At 40.6% G+C, this 15,082-nt stretch overlaps 1 protein-coding gene across 1 annotated transcript in view; it reads left to right on the forward strand.

The window, feature by feature from the left end:
* RAD23B (RAD23 homolog B, nucleotide excision repair protein) overlaps positions 1-15,082 on the forward strand; it is a 41,726-nt gene that overhangs the window by 8,389 nt on the left and 18,255 nt on the right. The window contains exons 2-4 of the mRNA XM_040540746.1: positions 9,076-9,157; positions 11,953-12,032; positions 14,105-14,352. Coding sequence (XP_040396680.1) covers positions 9,076-9,157; positions 11,953-12,032; positions 14,105-14,352 — 410 coding nt within the window. The remainder of the gene's footprint in view (positions 1-9,075; positions 9,158-11,952; positions 12,033-14,104; positions 14,353-15,082) is intronic.

Consider the following 15,082-nt stretch of genomic DNA (forward strand, 5'->3'; position numbering starts at 1 on the left):
GAACGTTAGCCCAAGCTCCGAACAGAAGTGTTCAGAGGAGCCTCCACATGTCTTAGCTCAGGAGCTGGGGAGAAGAGCAAAGCCCTTTGGACTGAAAGCTTTTGACCATGTCTAAAAGATGACTGTTTCTCCAGTCTGGGATAAACTTGTTAGTCTGTTGCAGAACAGGTGAAGATTGGTATAGGAATTGCAAAGGGATTAAAGACTCCCCTCTGTTTGAGTTCCTTCTCGAAACAGTTGAATTGTAGGCAGGTGGGTAGTGAAGGTCTCTAGGGGTTAGTCTTGGGATCCATCTATTTATAGTATTTTTATTAATTTGATAAGAATAATACACGAGTACAAAAGCAATAGAAACATGATGGAATTAAGGGACTCAAAGCTTGTGCTTGGCTATCTGATTGGAGGGCCTGTTGTTTGGAAATGTTAGTCCAAAAGATGAATGAAGCCCTCAAGCTTATAAATCCTGGAATTTCTAGCAAGAGTAGCAGTGCCACTGTTCTACATGTTTGCTGGCCACCCATTCCCAGGAGGAATGAATTTCCACTGGTAGAGCAAAGAGGTGCAGTGATGGTGTGGAAGACTGAGACTATTAAGTGAAAGTAAGCTAAAGGGCCCAGGCTAGCTTAGGTTATGAGCTGGGAGGAGGGTTTGGTAGTGCTAACTACAGTGGTACGCACCAAGGGAGGTGGAAGGGTTATTCATGCTTAAATTGTAACACTGGCATAGAAACAGAAGAGTATTAATAGTGAATTAATAATCATAATAATTAATAGTCAGTGAATTAATTTGGGCTGGAAATCAGGAAAAAGGTTTTGAACATCAGAAGAAACTTCGTAGCAACCCTGTAGTGCAAGAGGTAGCAAAAAAACCTTACTTGTCTTTAGATCCACTAACCTGTGGATTGGATTCCTGATGAAGATTGTGGTGTGGAAGGAGGAGAGTATATGACTTGATGCAGGAAGGTGTCCATTTTGGTTCTATATCCAGTTTCTCTATTGATCTCAAGAAATTCAGAAGTTTTATTTTGGCTGTGTAGTTAAAAATGACACGTATACTGGTGGCTTTTTTATTGGAAATTAAGAAATGTGATTTTATCTCACCTGATTTTTTCCTTGTCTGTTTTGGCATAGTGTATAAGGTAAGAGAAGTTGAAATTGCTGTGTGAGAGAAAAGGGAGTGAGTGTTCAGTACACTTGAATTATGTGAAATACTTGCCTAGAAGGAACCCAGCATGTCCCACTTAGTTAGCTGGCTAAAATAACTGTAGGGAACAGCTGGGCATCTTAGCACTGTCAGTTTCATGTAACCTGTTTTTAGGACGCCCATCTGGGATGCACTCAGGGACTGGTATTTCTTTGGAAGACCTGTTTTGCAGTTAGTTCATCAGCTGTGACTCTTAATTAAACAGATTGCATGGCAGCTATTCTTAAGGGCATTGTGTTCAGTATTCTCTGACTAGTAGGGATAGTCACACATCTGAAATTCATAGGGAGCGGAAAAAAAATCAGCTCATTTGTAGATTGGCTATCATAGTTTAAAAGTGTTCTGTTTCCAGATCTTTAGGGTACGGTTTCCAGCGCAGCTCCCAGAAGCAGCCAACGGGTGCTACAGTCTTTGGCTCTGCTTTGGGAAATGTCAGGAGACTTCAGGACCTTCTGGGCTCAAGGTCCAGGAACACTGAGGAAAGCCTGGCAGCCCTCTGAGGAACTTGAGGGTGCCTGCTGCTGTTAGGCCAGGACAGAGGTGAGGGAGACCAGTAAAGGTGTGAGCCCAGGGAACCTCTAGTGGCCTCTGACAAGCTCATGGGCTTCTAACAAGTGTGAGTAGCCAGCCCTTGAACTAGGATGCCAGGGGCCTGTGCTGCCGCTGCCCTCTGATTAAGGAGTGTCAGGCACCCTTTTCACCCTTACTCTTAAGTAAGTGCCTGTATAGTAACACACATGGTACGGGGAATAAACAAGATGAATTAGAGAAGTGTGTCTGCTTGCAGGGCTGTGTGTGGTCTTATGGGCATCATGGAGATGTGGTGGGATGGCTCCCATGACTGAAGTGTTGTAATGGAAAGGTAGGTGATCTTTAGGAAGGACAGGCGGAGGAGATGAGATGATGTTGTCAGTGACCAGATGGATTGCATGGAGCCCCACCAGGGGATGGATGACCAGATGTTCATGGGTTAGCATTAGAGGGAAGACAGGGCTAGGTGGCATTATAGTGGGGGTCTGCTACAGGCCAGCTGACCAGGAAGAATGGGAGATGGTGCACGAGACCCTCTACAGACAAACAGGAGCAGCCTCACATTCACTGCCCCTCATGGGGGACTTCCACCATTAAGAGCACTGTTTCTTTATTTTTTTTCTTTTTTTTTCTTAAAGTGTCTACTTGGTAGAGTACCATGAGATAAAGCCCTGGAGGGGAAAGGGGCCCAAGAAAACTGTTTAATATTCAGGGATCACCTGCAAGCTCAGGAGCGATGCATCCTCACAAAGAGGAAGTCAGGTGAAAATACCAGGAGGCCTGCATGGATGAACAAGGAGCTCCTGGCCAAACTCAGACACAAGAAGGAAACTACAGAGAGTGGAAGCAAGGACATGTAGCCTGAGAGGAATACAGACCCGTTGTCTGAACAGCCAGGGATCAAGTTAGGAAAGCTAAAGCCCAGATGGAATTTAATCTGGCCAAGGACATCAAGGGCAACAAGAAAGGCTTCTGCAAGTACCTCAATGACAGAAGGAACACTAGGGAAAATATGGGCCCTCTCCTGAAGGAAACAGGAGACCTGGTTACCTGGGGCAGTGCAAAGGCCAAGGTACTCCATGCTGCTTGCAGTGCAGACAGGCAATGTTATCATGGTACTCAAGGCCGGGGAATACTTGGGCAGACTGACCATTCCTAAGACCATGAGCCCCAATGGGTTGCACCCATGAGTGCTGAAGGAGCTGGCAGATGTGATTGTGAGGCTGCTTTCTGTAACTGCTTGATCACAGTAACTGGGAGAAGTGCCTGAAGACTGGAGGAAAGCAAATGCCTTGCCCTATCTTCAGAAAGTGTGAGAGAGAGGACCCAGGGAACTACTGGTTGTTCAGCCATACCTTGATCCCTGGCAAGGTGATGGAACAACTAATTCTGGAAACAATTTCAGGCACATGAAGGAGCAGAAAATCAAGACCAGTCAGCATGGATTCACCAAGGGGAATTCATGACTGTCATGGTTTTGGTTGGGACAGAGTTAATTTTCTTTATAGAGGCTCAGATGATGCTCTGTTTTGGTTTCTGAATAAAAACAGTGGTGATAACACACTGCTGGTTTTAGTTGTTGCAGAGCAGTGCTTACACGGAGCCAAGGACTTTTCTGCTTCTCATGCTTTCCTGCCAGCGAGGAGGCTGAGGGTGAATGAGAAGAAATTGGTAGGTGACACAGCCAGTACAGCTGGCCCAAATTTGCAAAGTGATGTCCCATGCCATGTGGTGCCGTGCTCAGCAGTAAAAGCTGGGGTGTAGAAGGAGGAAGGGGGGGTTGTTTATACTGATGGTGTTTGTCTTCCCAAGAAACTGCTATGCTTGATGAGCCCTGCTTCGCTTACAGGTGGCCAAACACCTGCCTGCCGATGGGAAGCAGCAAGTTAATTATTTGTTTTGCTTTGCTTGCACATGTGGCTTTTGCTTTACCTAGTAAACTGTCTTTTTCTCTAGCCATGAGTTATTGCACTTTCACCTTTCTGATTCTGTCCCTCATCCAACCTGGGAGAGTGAGCGAGCAGCTGTGTGGCACTGAGCTGCCTGCTGGAGTTAAACCAGAACATGGACTAACCCGACAAGCTTCTGTAATGAAATCTCCAATGTGATAGATTGGGGGGAGGCAATGGATGTTGCCTGCCTGGGCTTCAGTAAGGCCTTTTACACTGTCCCTCGTAGAGAAGCTGTTGGAGGTACGGGCTGGATGAGCACACCGAGGTGGTTCAAAAACTGGCTGAAGGGCCAGTACCAGCAGGTTGTAGTCAGTGGTGCAAAGTGTAGATGTAGGCCAGTAACAAGTGGAGTACCCTAAGGGTCAGTACTGGGTCAGTATTGTTTAGCATCTTCGTTAACAACCTGGATGGTGGGGAGGAGTGCACCGTCAGTAAATTCATTGATGACACGAGGCTTGGGGAGGTGGTTGACTCACTAGAGGGCCTCATAGCCATCCAGAGGGACCTTAGGCGGGAGAAATGGCCTAGCTGGCTGAATCTCGTGCAGTTCAACATGGAGAATTGCAGTCCTGCCCCTGGGTAGGAACAGTCCCAGGCACCAGGACATGCTGGGGGTCACCCAGCTGGAAAGCAGCTCTGCATAAATGGACCTGGGGGAACTGCTGGGCACCAAGTTGAGCATGAGTCAGCAATGTGCCCTCGCCACTAAGAAAGCTATTGTTTTTCTTGGCTGCATTAGGCAACGTACGGACAGCAGGACAAGAGAGGAGATCCTCCCCCTCTACTCAGCAGTGGTGAGGCCATACCTGTTGTACTGTGTCCAGTTGTGGGCCCCCCAGTACAAGAGAGACCTGGACACACTGGAGAGTCCAGTGCAGGGCTACCGCTGTGCTCAAGGGACTGGAACATAGAATCATGGACTCGTAGAATGGTTTGGATTGGAAGGGACCCTAAAGATTATCTAATTGAAGGCCTCTGCCATGGGCAGGGACACCTTCCACTAGGCCATGTTTCTCAAAGCCCTATGCAGCCTGGCCTTAAATGCTTCATGTTGAGCTTCTCGTCAACCAACACCCCCAGGTTCTTCTACTCAGAGCTGCTCGCAATCCATTTTCCACCCAGCCAGTTCTGGTTTCCCTGGAACCTTCTTTTCTCCAGGCTGAACAGCCCTGGCTCCCTCAGCCTGTCTTCAGAAGGAGAAGTGCTCCAGCCCCTTGATATCTTTGTGGTCCTTCTTGTGCTGGGGTCCCCAGAGCACCTCTGCTGGGACTATACAGCAGTCACAGTGCTGCAGAATAAAGAGAACCCATATTCTATGAAAACATCTTTAAGAATAAGCATCAATTCAAAGAATGCTTAAGGTTGGAACGTGTCTCTGGAGGTCATCTGGTCCAACCACCCTGCTCAAGCAGGGACATCCAGAACAGGTTGCCCAGGACCATGTCCAGGCAGCTTTTGAAGATCTCCAAGGAGGTATACTCCACCACCCACACAGTAAATTCCTTCCTGATGTTCGGAGGGAGCCTCCTGTGTTTTGGTTTGTGCCACTTGTGTCTTGTCTTGGCACTGAGCATCACTGAAAACAATTCATGTTTGTGTGGGTCCAGAGGGGGGCCATGAAAACATTCACAGTAGTGGAGCACCTCTGCTGTGAATAAAGGTGGAGAGGGTTGGGTTTCTCCTTCATGGAGAAGAGAAGGCTCCAGGGACACCTTGTTGCAGCCTTTCAATACTTAAAGGCTTCTAACAAAGACCAAGAAAGACTTTTTACCCAGGCCTGTAGCAACAGGACAAGGGGTAAGAGTTTTAAACTGAAAGAGGGTAGTTTTAGACTGGACATATGGAAGAAACATTTCACTATGAGGGTGGTGAGACTCTCGAACAGGACAGTGGGCAGTAGCCCAGAGAGGTTGTGGACACCCCATCACCAGAAGTGTTCAGAGTCAGGTTGGATGGGCCTTTGGGCCGCCTGATCTAATGGAAGATATTCTTGCTTGTGGCAGGAGTTTTGACTAGATGATCCTTAAAGGTCCCATCCAACCCAAATCACTCTACGATTCAAGCTGGTAGTTAGGAGCTGGCTTAAATATAAAAGTTCATTTATTTTTTTCCGTTTAAAAGATATGATCACTTAAGTCAATTCATCTGAGATATAATAGAGTTTCCCTTATATAAATTACTCTTCTCTATAAACAGTTGCCGTGTTTGGAAATGTATCATCTGGAAGTTACTTGTATGTATTTCCAATTTAATAGAAACAACCTGAACCACATTCCAGAATTTCTTAATTTATAATGTGGAGCTCACGATGTGTCAAGTTACTGTGAATCAACATACCACATGAGATATCTTTGCATGGCAAAAGTTTTCCTTTAGACTAGAGTGCATGTCCTGTTAAATGAGAAGCTTAAGTTAATGTTCTTTGCCTTTGCAAATGGCAGTGTGTATGCATATAGTTAGTAAATTACTGTAAATTAGTTGAGCTATGTTAAGCTTAAATTTGTTTTAGGTCTGTGTAAACTGTTTGTCAGCTGGAGAAATGTCAGAGGTCTGAAGTAATTAGTGTTTGAATTTAGTATATTATGTGTTCCTAGAATGATTGACATATTTAGCAAGTACAGAAAATACAGGAGACCTGTATAGGAAACAGTAACAGCCTTCTCTCTTCGATTTCTTTCTTTTTTTTTTTTTTTTTAAATTCCTGTAAGAAGCCAGTCATAACCACTGTATTGGCAGGTTCTAGCCAGAGTGCCTCTGTACTTGGGGAGCAAACACGTTGTTTTGTCCTACCCAGTGTACCACTGTGATTCTGTGAGAGCTGGCTGTGGAGGACCTCTAGGGATGCTTGAGGCTAAGCTTGCACAGCTGGAGTTACCACACTCCAGCCTCATGCAGGTGGCATCACCCTACTCGGTGCTGGGCTCCTTCTGACCACTGACAGCCCCACGCCTGTCAGACAGCAAAGGGGAAGCAGTGGTAACTGCTTGTGTGTAACTTTGTATTGTTAGTTGTATTAACAGTCACTATTTCACAAAGGCAATAAATACCCAAACTCCTTAACACAGTGCAATTATTGTGTGTTAATGTGTTTAGTTTGTCCTGACCATAGCCATGACATTAATAATAATAAAAACTTCCAGAAAGCCAGGAGACGTCTGAAAACAGTAGCTTGATAGAGTGCAGAGGACTTGAAAAAGGCCTTAGTTTTCTCTGTCAAAATAGATAGTACTTGCTGATCACATTACAATATTTGTTATATATCCGTAGCAGACATAGTGACTGAGTGAAATGCTTTGAGATATCATCTTTGAGTCATTCGTAAAAGTACCTAAATACTTGAATAGTTAAGCAGTATGTTAAAACATAGGCATTTAAAACAACATGTCTTCAGCATGGTTTTGGAGTTAGTTTTCCCTGATGGGAGCAGGAAACTTAATTGGCATTGCCTAAAGAACCTAATACTTTAAAATATTTAGAAAAGATGCTTGATTGCTTATCCACGGCCTAAGCAGATTGTTGTGTTATAAGGTGAGTGACTGTCAGCTTTAAATGACAATTGGGAATGAATTCACAACTTATATTTTTAGTTTTCAAGGAAATGATCTTCTTAAGCCATTAAACAAATGTAAGTCCAGGGACAGAACTACTTTTGTACAAGTAAGTGCAAGAGAATGGTGATGCTATCAGCAAATCAGTAGTATTACAGTAGTTAACGCTTTGATCTTCCCTTCTGGAATACTAATGGATAGCAGTGAGCTGCTGTTTTGCTGTGGAAAAGCAAATGTCTAGCTTGTGTTCTGTATCCTTGTGTGGCTAGTGGTTCAGTCACCTGTATCCCCTAGGTGCAGGATTACAGAATGGTTTATATTCTGCAGGTCTCATTTGATGGGTTAAGAAGTATAGTAAAGCAAGCAAGCTCTTATTTTCTTGTTACTGTTGAAAAGATGCAGCTTCTTGTCCGTGTTCGAGTTTTGTCAATCCCTGTTGGACCAAACACCCAAAATGTGAAAGAATTAACCCATTAATAAACTTCAGAAGTAAAATTTGAGAGGAAGAAGGAGAAGAAGAGAGGAGACCAATGAAGGAAAAGAAGAAATAAAACAGGTTATTTACAGCATTTACAGAGGAATGATAGGAAACCAGGAAATACGGCTGGCATGTCGGGTGGATAACAGGTTTTAATTGTGCTGAAAAGCTGGCCTTTCTGAGTCTCAGTAAATACTTATCATTTAACATCTTAAAATGTTGTTTCAGTGTATTTACTATGTAAGCAACCCTAGTAGTGAGCTACTGCTTTAAAAATTAAGGGCAACGATAATACTGAAGCTACCTGTGGTACAAATAATTCCCAGTCCAGCTCAGCTGACAGGACAAATACATTTTCTCATGCTTAGCTGGTGGAATTGCTAGATACATGCTTATCAACAGCAAAGCATTGCATGAAAAAAAGCTTATGAATATGCAGGAAAAAGAAAGCTCTGGAAGGTGGAGTTAGTTTGGATCACTAAGTTCATAATAGATTGGCAGCATCTGTCTGTCAGGAAGCAACAATGAATGTTTTGATATAGGTATTAAAATACGATTTCAAATGTGTTGCTACAGACGCTCTTCTACAAGAACACCCTTTGTCTCCTCAGGATGTTGTTACACGGTCTTTGTGGAGAACACAGGCCCCCTGGTTCATGGCAGCTAAAACTGTGTCATTTGAGCTGTTGTTTGCAGTGCTCTGTAGGCTGTATGGCAGTGGTCTGCATAAACAAGTAAATAGGGCAAAATGATTTTGGGGTAGGCTTAAAATTTGTTAGGCAAAGCTCCACGTATTACCGGGAAGGGGAGATAATTGAAGACAATGTCTGTAAAATGAACAACCGGACAATTTGCACAAGTTGCTGCTTATCAAGGTTTCACGTGATTCCAGCAAGATAAATCAAATGTCATGGTGACCTTACAAACTAACCAACTAACTAACTAACTAAATAAAGCAGACATTCCATGAAGAGTCGCTATGATAAAGAATAGTTCTAGCTGTGCGTAGTATGTGTACCGCTACATTCAGAGAAAGAACAGGGAAGAGAAGTGGGTCAGAAGATAAAAGCATTTTCTGCCCAGATTTCTCAACTTCTTACTGTCGTAGACTTGTACTTAAGAATTTTTATGTATAAATTAGTTGTCTCTCATCTTCGTATTTGAATTAGAGTATTTGTGGAGGGTACATATTGCATTGGGAAGCTTTGTGCTGACATCTTTGAAAGACTGATGTACTTCAAGTGGATAATCAATATATGACTGAAAACTACTATTTAGTAGTAAAAGCTTAAGAACAAAGTGTACTTAAAGTTTTTGTTGTAAAGCAATTTTTTTTTTCAACAAGACTGTTTCTGTGCTTTAGGTAAAGGCGCTGAAAGAGAAGATTGAATCAGAAAGGGGGAAAGATGCTTTTCCAGTAGCTGGCCAAAAACTAATTTATGCAGGTAATAGATATTTTCAAGATGTTGTATCTGAACCTACCATATTTTTTCTGTTCTTCTTTGACTTTGATTTGAATGTTAAGTCTTCTAAATGTGTTAAATTCTGAAAGGCAAAGAAGTTTAATCAAAAAGAAAACCAGCAACAAACCTCATTGTCAAGGGGAGCTCTCAATCTTATATCAGATTTTTTTGGGTTTTAATTCTGTGTTTCTGTTATATGTGTTCTCATAGCATAATACACTAACAGTTTTAGTCTTGGGTGCTATAAAAAAACATATTTAAGCAGATAGCATTTTCTGTTATGGGTTAACTCTTTTCTTTTATTCAATTTATTTTGTGTATATACCTGAAGCATTCCTCCCTGTACCTCAGACAGTTTAATAGATTATTTCTTGTAGATTGACAACAGACACCCACTACCAAACCCTTGTCTTTTAATTGTTTCTGCAATTTGTAATAGTTCTAAATTGTCACTAAAAACATGTATTATGTGATAGCAAAAAGCAGGCTAATGTCAGATAAAGACATGAAATTACTAGGTTTGTACTAATACAGTTTGGTGAAATTTTGTGGTAATATTTTTCTACCATCTTCTACCTGACTGGTCTATTCTGTTACTAATACATAGAGACGGATTTTGTTTTCACTTCATATCAACATTCCATCCCACAACTCACGCTTCTACTGCTTTTTCCTCTCAAGTCATGGTTGAAAGAAATTTTGGTGGTCTACTTTTCCAGCTTTCTGCTTTGTAAGCAGTACTGGCTTTCCATTTTTAGTAAGATAAAGACACTCATCATGGTAGAAAGATGATAATCACAAGATGAGTCCAGAGTCTCTACTTGTTTGTAGGGACTTTCCACAACTATGTTTCTTAGCAAATTTTGTCCCTTGGCCTTGAGTGAAGAGAATGCACATCAAGAACATGAGCGTGACAGTCCCATATATAATAAAGACACATGAACAAGGTAGAAGGCCTCATGTGATATATATAATTGTATGACATTGTTAATATTTTGTGATTAAAAAAAAATCAGGGATTGCGTAAGATAATACAATGTGGTTTGCATATTTTCAAAAGCCAGAATTCATCTGCAACATTGTATAATCCACAAGCAGTAGAAAATATAAAAAACAAGATTTAAAATTGAAGTGTACTCTTAGTAATGGTTCTCTCATATTTTCAGAACCCTGTCTTTGCTCCTCAAAGATGAATTTTATTTTTTATCTTGAACAAGAGATACAACAGGGGTGCAATGGTGACATTTTTACATGGATTAAAACGAACTTCAGAAGTTTCGTACATTGGTAAAGTGATATCCCAGCTGAACCTGATAAGAAATACCCCATTTTTAACTAAAATGGTTTCTTATTAAAAAAAAAGGAAGAAAAAGTTACTGCTAGTCAGCAGTGATTAGTAATCTCTTGTGTTGTCATCTATATCAGTCTAGAAACCCTGAGAGCAGCGTGTCCAGAGAAGATAGGATGTCTGCAAATATGTGTTGCGCAAGCTCCTTCCCCAAAGCGCTTATACAGCAGAAAAGTGGAAATAAGCCTGTGTAGGTTGTGAGTCAGATGCCACACCACCTGCTACATGCGTTATTACTACTACAGTATACATAATACATTCTTGATTATCTGACCTGAAAGGCCAAGATAAAACCAGTGGGGACTAGGACAGTACCACCTAATTTATGTTGTAAGTGCCATAATATTTGTGTACATTTCTTGTTTTCCTTGCAATGATCAGTATAAGGATGTCTCCTACTAGTTACGGTTAAATGATGTATTCCACCATGACTGAGGATGGTTTTGAAAGTGTGTATTTTAGTCTTGAAATGGGAAGTGATCTTTGGCACTTCTTCGGAAAATGAATCAATTTGGAAAATTTGGAATCTTCCTCAGAAAATGAATCAATTAAAACTATAAAATATTTTCTGAAAACGTTGTAGTAGAATAAGCTGCTCTAAAACTCACTGCAGTACAGACTTCATTTTATGATTTGTGGGATTTCCTTTGAAGTAACTTATTCTACAAAATGCCTGTGTGGTTTAATATATTCTTAAGTTCTTGTAGAAGTGAGGTAAATAGCCACAGTGCCATCTCTGTTTATAAAGCGTAAGAAGTGGTAGTATAAGAAGAAAAGATTTGTAGTTTTATCTGATCATTGCCTTTCATCCTTCTATCAAAGTAGCAGGATGTGGAACAGTCATAGCTTTTTCAAATGCTTTAGCCTTCTTTTAAGAATACATATTTAAAGTTGTAAAGTCATGAAGTAGATAAAACTCAAGTAGATAAACTTACACTGTGGCAGGGAACCATAAATAGTTCTCTAAATTTAAGTGCTAACAGAAGAGAACAGACAGGAATTTTCTCATTATGTCTAGAGTACATAAGCAGGCATAAGTTACTCAGTTCAGCTTATTGTATGCTAAAATCTTTCCTTTGCATTACTTGTATCTCTGTATTAAAAGTTAAATAAATCTAGATTTTACACTTCTGTTTTAAATGACTTGAAGCATATTCAACACTTTGAGCAAGTGTCAGGCTTTCCACCAAAATAGAAAGACTGTCTCCCAGCTAACTAGTACTGGGGACATCACAGGAGGAAAATTAGTAGGAGCTATACTACCAAAACTTAATGGCTAGAAGACTTTGTACAGTTATTAGTGTTCGTAAGCCTGCATAAGACTTGTTTTTCTGTGTTTCTGGAAGTGTGTTTTTATAAGGGAAAACCAAGCTCATATAACAATCTGTTGAATGACCTGTTACTAACTTGCATCTGATTTATTTGCCAGGTAAAATTCTTAATGATGATACTGCTCTTAAAGAATACAAAATAGATGAGAAGAACTTTGTGGTGGTTATGGTGACAAAAGTGAGTAATCTTTATTTTTGAAAACAGAATTGCATTCACTTTTTTTTTTCATTATGATGAGTGATTGATTATACATGCCTTGAAACCAATGGATAGTGGTTATCTGAGAATTTTGGTCAGCAGTAAAATGACTGTGTGAATAGATTTGAAATAGTACTTCTCAGACCTTGTGCAACCAAGTTGATTGTTGTTGCTGCTCTGTTCTGAATGTTTATACTGGAGAAAATATTTTCCACTGACGGACTTTGATTTTGCTATTCCTTCTTTCTTGTCTCTGGGATATCCCTCCAGGGATTTGCTTAAAAGGAAGACTGGAAGCTAGATTGTTACTAAATTGAATGTACAGAATTTCCTTCAGTCTTGCCCTGTTGCTTTTCAGCAGCTTAAACCTAGTGGCTTAACAGAAAACATATGTCAAAAAATCTTGGAGTTTTGAAGGACCTCAATGGCAAGTTGAAGTGAATGATTCTGACACATATTTGAAGCATTTCTACTCAAGCCACTGATTTTCTAGGCATTCCAGACATTTGGAATTTGAATAAAACTGGCTTCATCTAAGTCTTGAGGTACGAAGTTAATTTTGGAGTTGGAGGTCTTCTTCCTGACAAAGAAAACCCATGTTCCTCTGAAGTGAACACACTTCACTCCTGTCCAGTGCTGGCTCATTATCTTCTCAATTTGAATGCAATTATTGTTGCACTGTTCCTGAGCAAACAAATGTTCTAGTCTGTGGTTTGCTTGGAGAAGAGGCATTTATCAGTGGAAGCAAAGAGGTATTGATAAGATTTCAGAGTTCATCTTTCATTTTATTTATAGCATAAGAAACAAAGATCCGATGAAAAATTGCTAAATCCAATACCTTGTCATATCAAAGGACCTGTATTTTGGACTTGGACAGTTCTTCAGTATTATGGTCCTTTTGTTAAGTCTTTAAGTTCATTTTTCCTACTTTTGAGTCTGTTCTGTGCAAGAGATATCTCTTGCATAAGCACAACTGCAAACCTTTTTGGATGCTCAGAACTATTTACATTTGAGCTTTTTTTCTTTTTTTCTATGCATACTTGTTAAAATCATGTTTACCATGTCTGCCGTGTTGGAAGCTATTCATTCTCAAACTCTCCTTTCAGACATAAGGAGGAAATACATTTTTCCTAGTTTAAGAAAACATCTGCAAGTGATTTGTCTTGAATAAATAGTTGTGTTACGCTAAAGTTCAACGGTTCCTCTTGGTCAGGCAGGAGCATGGCTCAGCCGTGTCAGTCCATAAGGGTATTTGTAGGTAAGGGACTACAGTGATACAGTTTTCAAAAGCTTAATTCCATAACTTAGCCAGGGGCTGCAATCATTTATATCTAATATGCTTATTACATATTTCCAGTAGTGAGGCATGAAGATTAAATCACAGTTATATGTGAGCTTTTGCAAATCTAAATTTGTTGCTGTAGATCTAGTAACCCTTGATTCTGCTGGATTTTTGGTGGTCACTACTGAACTCAAGCATGTGAAATGTTATTTATGTAATGCTTTAAATGTAAAGACAGCATAAGTAAAACTTGTTTCAAGTTAAGTTTAAATCTGTTAGCCTTAATTCTTACCATCTCATGTTCCAGAAAATAGTATTTATAATGAAAAGTGATTTCTGCCTTTATCACTTCTTTCCAAATGTGAGTGGTGTGAGAAAACCTTACGCTTGTTACACTTGTCAGAGTCTCTTGACAACTGTTTTAGTTTCATCTGAAAATGCACTTTTATAAAACACAATATTGTTTTCATATTTGGAGTATTGCAGTCTATAAATATTTAGACCTTATCTTTGAATTTCACATCATATGCAAACAGTGTGAATACTTAGGTATCTGAATAAGCACTTGGATGACACTACCAGTTGCCTTTTTAAACACAATTAAGGGGCACTATAGTTGATATGTTGGAATATTTTAATGTTATACTTGTTGTTGAGGCAGCAATGTCAAGCACAAATGGTCTTAACAGAACTTAATCAATGTATTGACTATAGAAAGCATTGGTTTAGGAGTTTTGTGCTGTGTCTGAATTCTGTTGTCCTCCAATAGCCCAAAGCAGCAGCAACAGCAACTCAGCAGTCAAATTCTACTGCCACTGTCAGCTTGACAAGTGCAGCTCCCACACCAGTCCCTGCACCAACCCCTGTAGCTGCTCCTGTGCCAGCTCCTGTCCCTACCACTCCAGCACCAGCTGCAGTTGCTTGTGAATCTGCACCTGTGAGTACTCCTAAAGATGAGAAGCCAGCAGAAAAACCACCTGAGGCACCAGCTGCTGTCAGCCCATCATCAAACGACAGGTATGAATGAGCTTTCAGTTTGGCTTCTGTGTCCATTTCTGTTGCTTCTAGTTTTGGCTTAAAGTTGAATTTTCCATTGCAGTGTTAGTCCAGTCATTTTTTCTGTTCTGCATATTTTTTTCTTTTTAACTCCAGTCTCTGGCTAAAAAGTACAATATTACTGACTGTAGTGTGTACCCCTTTCCCCTTGTACCTTTTTGTGTGGGAATGTGGACTTTTGACTAAATCTATGGAGTGGGGAGTTTAATGACACAGGGCTTATGCTCCCTTTAGGCATTTCAGAGTTACTGTGGCCCAGATTTTCTTTCAGATTGATACTCCCCAGTGTGGGGAGCTACTGTTAGCAAAGCTCTTAAAAGGGGTGTGTCCTGTCTTGTTCATAGACCTCTGGCTGTGTTTTCAATCATACTGGTTAGCTTTGAACCATGCTACTAAGTTCTGTGTTGCTGTAGGACTCTTAATTTTTGGAAAGAGCTTTTTCTTCTAAAATGTAGGCTATAGTATTGCTCTTGATCATGTAATATATTAAATCCACAAACTCATTCATTCTGAACAATACTTGGCCCATCTGCAGATAGTTGTGGGAGTTGGAATAGCTTTTAACCTCAATTCTCAACATTCAAGAAAATCAAGTGTGAGTTAGAGGTTATGTTCCTGTCCTATACTTCTGGCTTTGCTCACCTAAAATTGCTTAAGCATTGCATGGGATAAAAATGTTGTTAACTATAAC

The sequence above is a fragment of the Cygnus olor genome, chromosome Z (assembly GCF_009769625.2).
Source record: "Cygnus olor isolate bCygOlo1 chromosome Z, bCygOlo1.pri.v2, whole genome shotgun sequence".
Taxonomy (NCBI): Eukaryota; Metazoa; Chordata; class Aves; order Anseriformes; family Anatidae; genus Cygnus; species Cygnus olor.